General features: G+C 29.8%; 1 protein-coding gene and 1 non-coding gene across 3 annotated transcripts; both read left to right on the top strand.

The window, feature by feature from the left end:
• The first annotated feature begins 8,470 nt into the window (after nt 1-8,470).
• LOC140977929 (small nucleolar RNA R71) lies at nt 8,471-8,581 on the top strand. Its single transcript, XR_012175494.1, has one exon. It is a non-coding gene; the product is annotated as a small nucleolar RNA R71 (small nucleolar RNA).
• Nucleotides 8,582-11,792: 3,211 nt separating this feature from the next.
• Nucleotides 11,793-13,233, top strand: LOC140977544 (uncharacterized). Of its 2 annotated transcripts, none has more exons than XM_073442293.1 (5): nt 11,793-11,938; nt 12,041-12,147; nt 12,239-12,523; nt 12,632-12,736; nt 12,920-13,233. In XM_073442293.1, exons 3-5 carry the CDS (start codon nt 12,443-12,445, stop codon nt 13,028-13,030), a joined length of 297 nt encoding a protein of 98 aa, XP_073298394.1. In that variant the 5' UTR covers nt 11,793-11,938; nt 12,041-12,147; nt 12,239-12,442; the 3' UTR covers nt 13,031-13,233. The 2 variants fall into 2 exon arrangements, with proteins under 2 accessions (XP_073298394.1, XP_073298393.1); XM_073442292.1 differs by having other exon boundaries at nt 12,829-13,226.
• Nucleotides 13,234-16,147: the final 2,914 nt, after the last annotated feature.

Consider the following 16,147-nt stretch of genomic DNA (forward strand, 5'->3'; position numbering starts at 1 on the left):
TTTGTTCCACGACTTTAATCACCAAATTTGACTCAGCTCAAAACAGCAAACATGTGTGGAATTTTCTGTAGATGAATTTGGCTACTTTGTTCACCTCATTTGGTTAAATATTGAAATAGTTATGCTTTTTTACTATATGCTGGTCATGGTGAAAGTAAATTTGTCCTCCTTTTGATATTTTCACAATTTGATCATCTTAACCAACTTTTTAGGCAATCATGTCTTCTGCAAAGTTGTAGATAATTTCTCAAGGATTCCAAAAATATTTGAATCACCTCCATTTGAATTTTCTAGCTTGAGTTATCATTATTTTACCAACACGTAGAAAACCTGAAAATAAAACATATTTAGTAAGACATTTAAATATAAACACACAATACTAAAATAACATAATTTTATAATTTTAATGAAACTTAAATTTTAAAATATAGGTTTTAACGTATAATAAATTATTAATTTTAAGTTTCATCACAACCCCACACTATCTTATTACTAGTCCCTTAGTAATAAAATTTATCGGAAAATCACAACCTAGATTCTTTATTCCTTTTATATATTCAAATATACAAACATATTCATTTTAAAAACAAACTCATATACCGATTTATATATATATATATATATATATATATGTATATATATATATATTCATTTAATATAATAATATATAATTAGATGTGTTTTTATTATTATTTTCACATAATATATAAAGTAACAATATATATATATTTTTTTAATTTCTAAATTTTTTTATGATAATATAGTCAAAAAGATAATTCACACCACCCACCATAACATGTATAATATCGAGAATTTTTTTGTAAAAGCCTCACCTCCATATTCTTTCAGGTCAAAATATTTAATGGATAGCTGATTTACACTCATGGAGTTGGAATGATTATTAACTTCCATTGAAAAAGGCTAATTAGTAAAGCAGACAATTAAATAAACTAATATTGAAAACAAAATAGGAAAATTTACAAAGAATAAAATCCCCTTTTTTTCTCTTTTTTTTCTTTTTTTTTCTTTTTTTTTTTTAACGTGACTGCAAAGTTTTACATTGACATAATTTTTTTTTCCCCAAACATTCTACAATAAATTTCTACATATATAAACATTTATATAATGGATACATTCGACTACCTTTGAAACTTATTCAACACAAACAAATCTTTTTTTTTTAGAACATTTTGATTGATGGATTTTTTTTAGAACACATTTATAGTACATCAATCAAATCTAAAAAAAAACAATTATAATGAACAAAGAACTTTGCAGTCCGTTACTTATCTTCTATTTTTTTTATAATCAAAATTTTTTTATAGGGGAGTTATATTCTTGTAATTAACCAGTTTTTAATAATCAATAAAAATTTATTAATTGTTTTCTCATTTCTCACCACTTACTCACAAAAGATGTGTGAGTATATATTATACTTTAACAAAAAGAATTATTTCAATTATACATGTTAACAACCATACAAACCATATCTTTTAACTATATTATCATAAAAAGTTTAGAAATTATTTTATTTGAAAACACACACAATTATATATATGTGTATATATATAAATAAACACATCTATTATACATTTTATATTAACTGATCAAAAATATATATATATATAAATTGGTATATGAAAAACTAATTTTTCTTTTAATCTATAATTTGAATATAATGAATATTAAAATCTAGTGTATTGTGATTTTCCAATAATTATTAACTAATGCGTCTCAGGTGCATTTGACTGACACCTTACTCGTCATTGAACTAAACATTACAATTATTATTATTTCTATATATATGAATATATATTTTTTTAATTTTTTTATAAAAACAAACTAAGAGGAGAAGAAGAAGAGGAGATTTTTCATACCTTAAAGAGAAAACAAAATATTAAAACATACCGTTGAATCACAAGTTCAGCATCACATAAATTTTCTTTTCTTACTCTTGGATGTTGGCCAATTAAGTTGAGATAAGAATGGATCAGATTCATGACTAAATCCTTGCAGTAAATCAATAAGTTCACCTTCACTTGTAGCAAAAACTAACATCCTTCGCGAAGCTAATGAAATAAATCACTGTTCCACAACATCATCAAGAAACGATAGCAGTTTATCATAATAATTGTTAACATTTAACAAACCAATTGGCTTATTGTGGATATTTAATTGTGCCCAACAAAAAGTATGAAACATTTCTTCCAAAGTACCGAAACCTCCCGGCAAATCAATGAAAGCATCTGAATGTTCAATCATTTGAGTAATTCGTTCATACACGTTGTCCACTTTCATTTCTTCTTCTATTGTTGGTCCAGTAAGACTGGCTAAGGTAGTTGGAATAATGCCTAAGACTTCACTTCCACCTGCATGCGCAGCTTTTGCAACTTTTCCCATGAGACCAACTTCACCACCACCATATACCAAATGAATCTTTTTTTTAGCAAGTGTTATTCCAAGCTTTTCTGCTGTCTCTTCATAAATTGAATTTTTTCCCGCACTAGATCCACAAAATACACAAATATTTTTTATTTTACTTCCCGTGGACGTCGACATGTTGAGAAATATGTTTTCTGCAATTGTTAAATCACAGCATATAAATTTATAAGCGTAACGTGCCAAAAGTCAATATTTGAACATGAAATTATTATTATTAAAAGAAAATAAAAATGACATAAATTAAAACACATATATACAGCGTAGTTGTGATTGTGGCTCACATCTTCCTCTGATTTTACGTTCAGTAACTGCTTCAACGCCTTCTATGAGTCGAGGATATGCTTCCTATCCAATTTTCTTATAAATTGGCAAATAGGGTCTTTTAACGTCAGATTCCCGAGACGAAATTGTATATATATATTTACATATCTAAACAGAGATGCGTTACTACAGTAGGATCTTTATAAGGCTGATTCCACCGTCCATATTGAAATTCCTCATGTTGAAATTGCCACCATAGTTTAAGAAGTTCATTTTGCACGTACTCACTAGAATGCGTATTAAGAACCTCTAGAAAATTATGCAAAGGCTCTTTACTCAGACCATTCTTAATGAATAAAAGTTTATCTTCTCTATTCATTGATGTCATTCCAACATTTTTGCATTTCCCTTTACAAGTCCACCTTGCACATTTATGACATCCACATATACGTTTAGCTCTTCGTTTCTTAGCATATGTACTTTTACCAAATCCTGGCATATGTCTTATTATTATTTCACTTGCTTCCCCAACCAATCGGACTTTTGCTTCAATTATCAACTGGATATCATTCGGTATGCCATATGACATAATCAACCTTAGTCGCTCACATCTAGCTTTATATATTTTTCTCAACGCATTATCAGGTAAACAAGAAAAATATTTACGAAGATTCACGGAGTACCGTTATCCGCCACTTAGATAGTCACGGAGTACCGTTATCCGCCACTTAGATAGTCACAGAGTACCGTTATTATTATTATTATTATTATTATTATTATTATTATTATTATTATATATTTCAATTATTTTGGGAAACTGAAAAAACCGACTTAGATAGTCACGGAGTACCGTTATCCGCCACTTAATCGGGAAATGAACTAGAATCTGCAAAAACAAAATGAAAATATCAAACAACTATTGTGGATCATATAAAGGCATAAAATCATCATTAAGAATTTCATTTTCTATTAAAGGATTAAGTCTTTGCCCATTAACTTTAAACACGTCCTTATTTTTAGGATTTTCACTATCAACAGCACCATGAGGATAAACAAATTTAACTATAAATAGTCCTGACCATCTCAATCTTAGTTTTCCTGGAAATACATGGAAACGAGAATTATAAAGTAAAACTTTTTGTCCAATTTAAAATGACTTTCTCATAATATTTTTATCATGAATGACTTTAGTTTTATCTTTATAAATCTTTGAATTTTCATATGCATCATTTCTTAATTCTTCTAGTTTATTTAATTGCAATTTTCTTAATTTAGATGCATCATCTAAATTAATATTAAATGCTTTAATTACCCAATAAGCTTTATGTTCAAGTTCAACCGGTAAATGACAATGTTACCAAAAACTAACCTATATGGTGACATCCCTAATGATGTCTTAAATGCAGTTCTATATGCCCATAATGCATCAGTTAATCTTAAAGACCAATCTTTTCGATTTGGATTAATTGTTTTTTCTAAAATTTGTTTTATTTCTCTATTTGCAAGTTCAACTTGACCATTACTTTGAGGATGATATGGGGTAGAAACTTTATGTGTAATGCCATATTTTCTTAACAAAGAAGAAAATGATTTATTTATAAAATGACTTCCCCCATCACTAATTATTGCTCTAGGTATTCCAAATCGACTAAAAATATTTTCTTTTAAAAATTTTATAACAACTTTATGATCATTAGTTCTACATGCAATTGCTTCAATCCATTTTGAAACATAATCAACAACGACTAAAATGTACGTATATCCAAAAGATAATGGAAATGGACCCATAAAANAAGGTATTCCAAATCGACTAAAAATATTTTCTTTTAAAAATTTTATAACAACTTTATGATCATTAGTTCTACATGCAATTGCTTCAATCCATTTTGAAACATAATCAACAACGACTAAAATGTACGTATATCCAAAAGATAATGGAAATGGACCCATAAAATCTATCCCCCAACTATCGAATATTTCAATAATTATGATTGGATTTAAAGGCATCATGTTTCGTTTTGAAATTGATCCCATCTTCTGACAGTTTTCACAAGATTTGCAAAATAAATGCGTATCTTTGAATAAAGAGGGCCAATAAAATCCACATTGTAAGATTTTTGCAGCTGTTTTATTGGATGAAAAATGACCTCCACATGCTTCAGAATGACAAAATTTAATAACATTACTTACTTCATTGTCGGGTATGCATCGTCGAAAAATTTGGTCAGGACAATACTTAAACAAGTAAGGATCATCCCAATAAAATTTTTTAACTTCTATCAAGAATTTATTCTTATCCTGTGAATTCCAATGAGAAGGCATTTTATTTGTCACAATAAAATTTACAATGTTAGCAAACCAGGGCATAATAGTAGCATAAAACAACTGATCATCTGGAAAATTTTCATTTATTGGTATTTCATTATGAGATGATTCAGTCATTATTCTAGATAAATGATCGGCTACGACATTTTCTTTTCCTTTTTTATCTTTAATTATAATATCAAATTCTTGTAACAATAAAATCCACCGTATTAATCTTGGCTTAGCATCTTGTTTATTTGATAAATATTTTACGGCAGAATGATCAGTGTACACAATAGTAGTAGAACCAATTAAATAAGATCGAAACTTATCTAATGCAAATACTACTGAAAGTAATTCTTTTTCAGTAGTTGAATAATTTATTTGGGCACTATTTAAGGTTCTACTAGCATAATAGATTGCATACGGTTTTCCTTCTTTTCTCTGTCCTAACACAGCTCCTATAGCATAATCACTTGCATCACACATTAATTCAAATGGTAAAGACCAATCTGGAGGTTGTAAAATAGGTGATGTAATTAAAAGATTAATTATTTTTTTAAAAGCATTTTCACATTTCTGAGTCCATTCAAATTGTGTATCTTTTGTTAAAAGATTCGAAATTGGTTTAGATATTATGCTGAAATTTTTTATAAACCTTCTATAAAAACCTGCATGACCCAAGAATGATCGAACTTCTTTGACCGTTTTTGGTGATGTTAAATTAGCAATAACATCAACTTTGGCTTTATCAACTTCAATTCCTTTTTCAGATATCACATGACCTAACACAATCCCAGATTTAACCATATAATGACATTTTTCCCAATTTAAAACAAGATTTTTTTCTTCACATCGTTTTAATACTTCTTCTAGGTTTTTAAGACAATTTTCAAATGAGTTTCCAAAAACAGTTATATCATCCATAAAAACTTCTACAAATTCTTCAATCATATCACTGAAAATACTTAACATGCATCTTTGAAAAGTAGCCGGAGCATTACATAAACCAAATGGCATTCTTTTAAATGCAAAAGTTCCGAAAGGACAAGTGAAAGTAGTTTTTTCTTGATCTTCTAATGATATAGGTATTTGATAATACCCCGAATACCCATCAAGAAAACAGTAATAAGAATTTCCTGCTACTTTTTCTAGAATTTGATCTAAAAATGGTAGTGGGAAATGATCTTTTCTAGTTGCATCATTTAATTTTCTATAATCAATACACATACGCCAACTAGATGGAATCCTAGCTTGTAATAACTCTCCCTTTTCATTTTTTATAACAGTGATGCCTGACTTTTTAGGTACTACTTGTGTTGGACTTACCCATTTACTATCTGAGATTGGATAGATAATTCCAGCGTCTAATAGTTTTAATACTTCATTCTTAACAACTTCTTTCATATGTGGATTTAACCTTCTTTGTGGTTGTTGATATGTTTTAGCATTTTCTTCCAAATGAATTTTATGTGTGCAAATTAAAGGATTTATACCTTTTATATCTTTCAAAGTCCATCCAATTGCATTTTTATATTTCTTAAGTAATTTAATTAAATCTTCTTCTTGATTTGGTAGAAGAGTGGAAGAAATTACAACAGGAAATGTTTTATTTTCACCAAGAAATACATATTTCAATTCGAATGGTAAAACTTTTAATTCAAGTTTTGTATTATCATCTTTTTTAAAATTATTTTCAGACTCAAAACTTTCTATTGAAAAAACTTCAGATTGTTGATTTAAGTTTTCTTCTTGTATATTTTCTTCCATAATTGTTTCAATTTCATTATCATATTCATTTTCATTAATACTTGGTTGTTTACATAAATTGAACACATTAAGTTCTAGAGTCATATTTCCAAAAGACAATTTCATTATTCCATTTCGACAATTAATTAAAGCATTTGAAGTTGCTAGAAATGGTCGTCCCAATATTACTGGAATTTCATTATGTACTTCTATTGGTTGTGTATCCAAAACAATAAAATCTACAGGATATATGAATTTATCAACTTGAACCAACACATCTTCTACAATACCTCTAGGTATTTTGATTGACCTATCCGCCAGTAAGAGAGTAACAGAAGTGGGTTTTAATTCTCCTAAATTAAGTTTTTCATAAACTGAATAAGGAAGTAAATTCACACTTGCTCCCAAATCTAACAAAGCTTTTTTAATTTTATTTTCTCCAATAATACATGAAATTGTTGGACAACCAGGATCTTTATATTTTAAACTAGAATTATTTTGAAGAATAGAACTTACTTGTTCAGCCAAGAATGCTTTCTTCTTCACATGCAATTTTCTCTTCACAGTACATAAGTCTTTTAAAAATTTTGCATATGAAGGTACTTGTTTAATAGCATCTAATAATGGAATATTTATCTTTACTTGTTTAAAAACTTCATAGATATCAGAATCATTTTTTTGTTTTTTATGATTTGTTAATGCATGAGGAAATGGTGGAGGTTTATTTGATTCATTTACTATTTCAGATGATTTATCATTCAACATATTATTTTTAGAATTTAAGGTATCATCATTCTCAAAAGTATCAGGATTATCATCCTTACTCTTTGATTTTAAATGATCCTTGTTTTCATTACTATATGGATCATTAACTATTTTACCACTTCTAAGGGTAATAACAGATTTTATTTGATCAATTTTTTCATTTTTTAATTCTTGATTTTGATTTTTAGGATTAGGTTGAGGTTGAGATGGAAATTTTCCTTTTTCATGAATATTAAGTGCAGATGCAAATTTTGCAAGAGTTTCTTTCAAATCAGTCATAGATTGACTGTTTTGAATATTGATAGATTCTTGCTTTTGGATAAATGCATGAATTACATCTTCAAAGTTTTTTCTTGGAGGTGTAACATAAGGAATATAACCTTGATGATTTTGGTTATTTTGAAAATATTGTTGTGAGGGTTGTGCATTATTATCATTCCTCCAACTAAAATTAGGATGATTTTTCCATCCAGGATTATATGATGTTGAAAAAGGATCTAGTATTGGTTTTTTATAATTGTTAACATAATTTGCTTGTTCATGGAGACATTCTTTAAATGAAGGTAATGTTGGACAATCTTTTGTAGCATGATCATGTGTATCACATATATGACAAACAATTTCTTGAATACTTTTTAATTGACCACTCTTTTTCATTTCTAATGACTCAATTTTTCTTGCTAAAGATGCAAGTTTAGCTTGAATATCTATATCATCTTTAAGATTATAGATACCACCCCCATTTGTTGAATTATTGATTTTAGTTGTTGGTGGTTCTATTGTGCCTATATTATCCCAATTTTGAGCATTTTCTGCTAATGAATCCAAATACTCCATAGCTTCATTTGGGTTTTTATCTTCAAAAGTTCCATTACACATGAATTCTATCATTTGCCTATCTTTAGGTATTAGACCTTCATAAAAGTGAGAAACTATTCTCCATGTTTCAAAACCATGATGTGGGCATGTATTAAGTAATTCTTTATATCTATCCCAACATTGATAAAATGTTTCTCCTTGTTTTTGAGAAAAAGTAGTAATTTGTCTTTTAAAAGAGTTTGTTCTATGGGAAGGAAAAAACTTTTTGAGAAATTGTTGTTGCATTTCTTCCCATGATCTTATTGAACTTGATCTCAAATTTTGTAGCCATGTTTTAGCTTTATCTTTTAAAGAAAAAGGGAAAAGCTTTAATCGAACTATATCCATGCTACAATTTTGATCATTATAAGTGTTACAAACTTCCTCAAATTCTCTTAGATGTAAATATGGATTTTCAGAATCTAAGCCATGAAAATTTGGTAAAAGTTGAATAATTTGAGGTTTAAAGTTGAAATTAGATGCATCAGGAGGAAAAACTAAACAAGATGGGGCACTAGTTCTAATAGGGTTCATATGGTGCCTAAGTGTTCTTAATTGATCATGTTCTTGATTATTATTATTATTATTGTTATTATTGTTATCATTATCTTGATTATTTGAATTATCATCCATGTTTAAATTATTTTCAGATACTCGAATAAGTCTACCACTTTTTTTTCGACTCCAAATACTCATACAAAAAAAAAAAAACACAATACTTATAAATAAAACATAATTAACAAATATAAACTTAATTTATACCTCCCCGGCAACGGCGCCAAAAACTTGCTACTACTTAAATTATAATTCACCCAAGTGTAGGTTGTCTGCAAGTAATATATTTCGTAAGTACGAGATCGATCCACAGAGAGGTTATTTTAAGTTTAAATTTATTAATTTATAGATTACCAAATGCAAGAACGAAGTTTACAAATTATAAATTTTGTCAAGGCTCGAGGATTTATTCTTGGTTTATGCAATATTGTTTAACTAAAAGTAAAACAAAGGAAACCACCATAAATAATGGTTCCAAGAAAATAAAAATATTTAAACACACACCTAATATAATATAGTTCCCACTATAGAAAATACCGAATTCACCGATATTTTATATATGGTACCTATGATTATATATATAACTATATAAATATATAACTGCATAAAATAAATGTTAAATTAAATCATTATATTTCATTTAGAACAACCGGCAGAGCCACGCTATTGCCTAAATGAAATATATGATTTAATAAGTTAGTTGCGGGAAAGTAAAAGTTAGTTGCGATAAAGTAAAAGTTAGATGCGGAAAGTAAAAGTTAGTTGCGATAAAGTAAATGTTAGATGCGGAAAGTAAAAGTTAGTTGCGATAAAGTAAATGTTAGATTGTTAGATATCATAATATTTCATTTAGAACAACCGGCAGAGCCACGCTATCGTCTAAATGAAATATATGATATAATTATATATATATATATATATATATGTATGTATAATATAACAATAATAATTGATGAAATATTTATTGTATCAAAATTAAACAACAAATCAAGATAACCACTTAAATGGTATCAAGCATTTGATGTAAATTGATAACAACAAATAATTCATTTTTATACCTACAATAAAAAGAAATTAGCAAAATGAAAAGAAATAAAGAAAGAATATACAAAATATAAACAATCTTACTTCACCAAGAATTCATCCTCTTCACCTTGACATAATAGATTTAGCTTTCCATGAACTTACTTTTGATCAACACTAAAAACATCACTCATAATTTGGAAAATGGAAAATATATTGGAACTTAGAACTTTTATACACACTCACACTATATTTTACAATGAGATAGAATGATTCTCAAGCTAGCACAAGGCCTCTATTTATAGGCCAAATGAGAGAAATGGTCAAAAATTCTATTAATGCAATGTAGTTGTAATAGTAGTCTTTGTCTCCTCCAACTCCAATTCCATGCCCCTTCTTTCAATGCTTTGTTCCACGACTTTAATCATCGAATTTGACTCAGCTCAAAAAAGCAAACATGTGGGGAATTGTCTGTAGATGAATTTGGCCACTTGGTTCACCTCATTTGGTTAAATATTGAAATAATTATGATTTTTTTACTATATGCTGGTCATGGTGAAAGTAAATTTATCTGTTTTTTGATATTTTCACAATTTGATCATTTTAACCAACTTTTTAGGCAATCATGTCTTCTGCAAAGTTGTAGATAATTTCTCAAGGATTCCAAAAATATATGAATCACCTCCATTTATATTTTCTAGCTTGAGTTATCATTATTTTACCAACACGTAGAAAACCTGAAAATAAAACATATTTAGTAAGACATTTAAATATAAACACACAATACTAAAATAACATAATTTTATAATTTTAATGAAACTTAAATTTTAAAATATAGGTTTTAACATATAATAAATTGTTAATTTTAAGTTTCATCAAAGGCATGCATTCCAGAATTAGTTTTCTGGATTAGATCATGTGACATAGCACCATGTGAATATGCAACTAAGTTAAAAATCACAGAGTGCTAGAAGTTAAAAATCACAAAGTGCACTCCAGTCTACAATTTTGTAAGCAAGCGGAGTATTCAGGGGCTTGTAAACCAGGTGTGTCCACTCTCTTTTCTGTGTTTGACTTTGTTTGAGTTCCGACTTGACATACGTGAAGTTTGGTGTCCATTGGCTCTTTCTATGCAAGAATTGAAACCATTTTCGATGATGATTTTACTGTCTCATGGCTGAATTTGATCATATTTTTTTGTTTTGGATGCTAATTTGTTTATGGTTTTTGCCACTCTTATGCTTTTACCCTGGTGTAAGAGTGTTATTTTTTTAAAATCCGGTTTGGTGGTTTCCAGCTTGTGATAGCCACCTTACCCCTGTGGACTTGTATGCATAACACAATCAGCACCGGAATTGATAAACTATCATCCAGTAGCTTACAGGGAAATACATAATCAGCACCTGAGCATAAAAAATAATTCACAACAAATAATTTTGGAACTGTAAGCAGTTTACAAGATCAAATGCAGGCACAAGCTACATTTCTGTTTTCGATTCGAATTGTAGCCTTACGTTGCTCTATGGAACTCAAACCATAAGAAGAATGTTGGCATTGTTAAAACATGAAACTATTATAATGTTGGACAGATGATTTCTAATGTATAATTAGTTAGAAAGTACAAACTCCCTTTCAGATTTCATTGAACTTGTCATGAGTTTTGTTCCTGGCCTTTGTTGTCCATTTTTCAACCAGCACGTACATGTATCCTTAGCAAATCAGAATGGTGAGATTTGTGAATAACTTAAATTATACATCAGACTTGAGGCTATTACCTTATGTGATCCAAGATTACCTTATGTCCTTATCTTGATTTTCCTATACCGTGCATACGAGCTTTGATGATAAAAAGATCACATTTTGATTATGCAATTTTAACTAATTTCAGAACAAGAGTGAAAGATTTAGAACGATGAGGAAAAAACAAGATCACATTCACACAATGAGCCGGAGAGGTTATGCTCGTTTGACTCACATTATGGTAAATATTTTTATTGTTTTTATAATTTATGTAATTAGTAATGATATATATATACATTTTGAATTATGTTATTATGATTTTGTATTTATTTCTATATTAAAGGAGAAGAGAAGCCCGGCAGACACAAAAATTACGAGATCGCAAGTTTGGATTGAAGGTCACGAGAAAAAAATGGGGAGCCTAGTACTCAAGCTGTTGGATAGAAAATGGTAATAAAATAAATATTTTATTTTTAAAATATTAAACACAATTTTTTCCTTCTCGATTTTATCGTGTTTGATCATAATTTTTTTTTTGCAGAAAAAAATACAAGAATGTCCACCTGAATCTCAAAACACAACTAACATTGTTGATGATGCAATTAGCCTTGTGTTTGGCAAGGAAGCTCGGGGTAGAGTGCGCGGAATGGGCTTCGGAGTTACACCATCGAAAGTTGGAGCTTTTGTGAAACAAAATCGAAATGTTCAACAACTTCAAACTATGGTATAAAGCCTTCAACAACAAATGCAACAAAATCAGCTAGAAATGCAAGAAATGAGGTCCATGTTTTTACAAAGTATGAATCAACAAAATCAGCAAGAACAGGTTAGTAAGTAAACAATATATAAAAAATATGTTTGGTATACATACACACTTAAATGCTTTTGAATTATCATGATTACATCGCTTGACACGATTTTATTGTAAAATTAGGTTTCTAGTGGTGGCATTGGTAGCGGTATTGGGAATGAAGTTGGTAGTAATGGTGATATCGATATTGGTGCCAAGAAAAATGGTAATTTTGATCATGTTTCTCTGGTAATTATCCTTAAATTATGTATTTTTAAACCGCAAAATTGTTACAAAAATAGACATGGTTGAATAAATAAGTTTTCATTGTTTATTTACAGTTAAATTTGAGGAATGTGAGTCTTGGAGATATCCGTGCTAATACTAAATGTAAGCTGCTTCATTGGTGTGCTTATGAATTAGTTGTTGCAGAAGGTCGAATTGCATCAACAGATCCAAACACAAAATTGCATCACGTTGTTCTTGGTAGATCTTGTTGGAAAGTTTGGGTTGATAAGGTTTTGGTGGAGAAGGTGGACCTAATTCGACCAAATGATGAAATGCAGTTTCTCGAGGACGCGATAGGAAGCACGGTAGCATGGTTATCTAAATTTATAGTATTGTGTGATTTATAAATATTCTACTGATTTGCGTGTATTGAAAGTTTAATCATCGTTATATATGAACCAGCTAGTTGTTACAGATTCTATATCTTGCTTTGGATTTTCAGACTTTCAGTATTGATATACTGAAAAACAATGACTTTTATCAATTTTGTGTTAATTAAACTTAAAGTTGCACTAAATTTTTTGTAAAATTTTGGTTTATCGTTTTTGTCCATTCGATTGATTTTTTTAACGAATTTGATTTTATCGGCTAGCAACCGAACGACGTAGAATTTTTCTGCATGTTGTGGATAATATTATCCTCAACGTGCTTTCGCGTGCTATCGATAATAGTATCTGCGGCGTGCATGTATGTGCCACTAATAATAGTATTAACGGCGTGCATTTGCACGTCGCGGATAAGAGTATTCGCGGCGCGCAATCGCATGCCGTGGATAATACATTTAACGGCGTGCGCATGTGCGCCGCGGATAACAGTATCCGCGGCGCGCGTGTGCATGCCGCGCATAACAGTATCCGTGGCGTGCTTATGCGCGCCGCAAATAACAGTATCTGCGGCGTGCGTGGTATCTGCGGCGCGCCCACGCACGCCGGATAATCTTGAACTTTCAACAACTTTCAGCTGTGCAGCGTGCAATGTGCGCCGCGGAAAGGGAAATTGCGCGCTGCGAAAAATCATTTTGGTTGTAGTGTGCTTTAAACGTTGAACCATTTTTATCAGTTTATTTTATGAATGAGGCTTTTTATTTAATTAAAGAGAAAATTTTTAATTTTTCCGCAAATTTTCAAGTACGAAATACGGGCCTCTACAATAATTGTGTTTTTTCTAGATTTGATTGTTGTACTGTAAATGTGTTCTAAAAAAAACTATCAACCAATATGTTTTTAAAAAAAAGATTTGTTTGTGTTGGATAAGTTTAAAAGGTAGTCGAATGTATCCATTATATAAATGTTTATATATATAGACATTTATGGTAGAATGTTTGGATAAAAAAAAAATTTATGTGATTGTAAAACTTTGCAGTCACGTTAATAAAAACAAAGAAAAAGAAAAAAGGAAAAAAATGGGATTTTATTCTTTGTAAAGTTTCCTATTTTGTTTTCAATATTAGTTTATTTAATTGTCTGCTTTAATAATTAGCCTTTTTCAATTATAATTAATATTCATTCCAACTCCATGAGTGTAAATCAGCTATCCATAAATATTTTGACCTGAAAGAATATGGAGTTGTGATTTTCCGATAAATTTTATTACTAAGGGACTAGTAATAAGATAGTGTGGGGGTGTGATAAAACTTAAAACAAAAAATTTATTATATGTTAAAACCTATATTTTAAAATTTAAGTGTGGGGCCCCGGGTCCGACATCTAATATTAATAATTATAAATGTAACAAATCAAATGATTGAGTAAAATACATAATCAGTGGTTCACCAACCGACATAAATATCGTTAAAATAATTTAAAGATCTCAAATACTTGAAATATAAATTTTAACATGCCAAAATAAAGTAGTGAACCAAAAAAATCCAAACATCATCACATAGCTACTAAGACCCAAGAATCCCACTCTAACTCGTATCTTCTCGCCTGGAGCTGGACTCTGGCATCCCAAGTCTCGCCTCACCTATTGTCAAGCACATGAAAACAAGAGGTAGCCGACGTGCCGGTGAGTATAAACCCAGTATGATACAATCAATAACATATGAGATTTAAAATGACAAATAGTTCATATAATTTCATAAAGATGCAATATAATGCAATGCATGATCAGAAGATATGGGCTAACAATAAATCTCAAGATCAAGTGAATCATCTGGTCATAGGGTACCCAAGGGAAGAGAATCCCACAGCAACATCCACAGACTCATCCGCTCGGGGTGGGTTGCTGTGTTCTAGAATCCCAGGACTATTGTGCACCTATAGAGAGTGTTCAGGCCATAGCAGCGACCTCCGCATACACTATGCAAACTCAACTATAGCCCCATACGTCCAACAAATCAATAAATCAAGGCGACCTCCGCCATATCAAATCTGAATCGACAAGTGGCTCAATAAGCAATGTAATGATGCAAATCAATATCATCATCTCGATATCATAAAAAACTCATCTCAAGACAACAATCATCATCAAATCACAAGTATTTCATCAAGCCATAGAATTTTAAACTTAAAATAAAAATGATACTTTTACCTCTATGTTACCGACCGTAACATACCTTTCAAATATTACCAAAAAGAGATCGAAAGGTGTAGTCGAGAAGTCTTGAATCTCTGAAGTATACTATAACTCAAGAACTCGGTTCATTTATCAAAACAGAGCAGTTTCTGTACAAAATTCATAATTAATTCAATATTGCTTCAAATCAAGATCCAAAAATTGGATATGCAAATAAACTCAAAGTCCAACAATTGTTCTTCAAAAAGTTTTGTCAAACAAAGTTGTTTACCCATTCGTTCATAATCTGAAACATACAACATCATTTTAAGGAATTCTGCGTCAACACATTTCTGGCACACTTTAGTATTTTGATCATAACTTCCTCAATATCCAATGGAATCAAGCCAATTTGTTATCATTTCGAAGGTAAGACAATTCTCTATAAATTTTATTGGAACATCAAATTCAGAATCCCAACCGATTAATACCAAAATTTTAATAAACATAAGGCATGTACACAAATCTGCACTAACTCGGAATTCCAGACCAGTTATAGTAAAAATTACATATCTATCTCATTTCTTCATGGAATTGAGTCATTCAATAACCAAATCGAAGCTAACTTGATGCTCTACAAATTTGATGCAAACCATAACATCAAAATCCAAATAGAACCATCCCATATACCCGAAATACAGTAGGCATAAAAACTGATCTTGCACAAAAACAAGAAATCATGCTCATATCCATTTTAAATTCAAACCAACTCAATTATAACATCTTCAACATCTTAATATCTCAAATATCAATTCTAAACTTTAACCCATTTCCAAACTTGAATAAAAATGGGAAATACTAACATTCTCGTGAAGC

The sequence above is a fragment of the Primulina huaijiensis genome, chromosome 5 (assembly GCF_012295235.1).
Source record: "Primulina huaijiensis isolate GDHJ02 chromosome 5, ASM1229523v2, whole genome shotgun sequence".
In the NCBI taxonomy this organism is placed as follows: domain Eukaryota; kingdom Viridiplantae; phylum Streptophyta; class Magnoliopsida; order Lamiales; family Gesneriaceae; genus Primulina; species Primulina huaijiensis.

Coding starts and splice junctions, on each gene's coding strand:
- LOC140977544 (XM_073442292.1), top strand. CDS start 12,443: ATGCAACAAAATCAGCTAGAAATGCAAGAAATGAGGTCCATGTTTTTA. Junction 12,524..12,631: donor AACAAAATCAGCAAGAACAG/GTTAGTAAGTAA, acceptor TTGTAAAATTAG/GTTTCTAGTGGTGGCATTGG. Junction 12,737..12,828: donor ATTTTGATCATGTTTCTCTG/GTAATTATCCTT, acceptor GTTTATTTACAG/TTAAATTTGAGGAATGTGAG.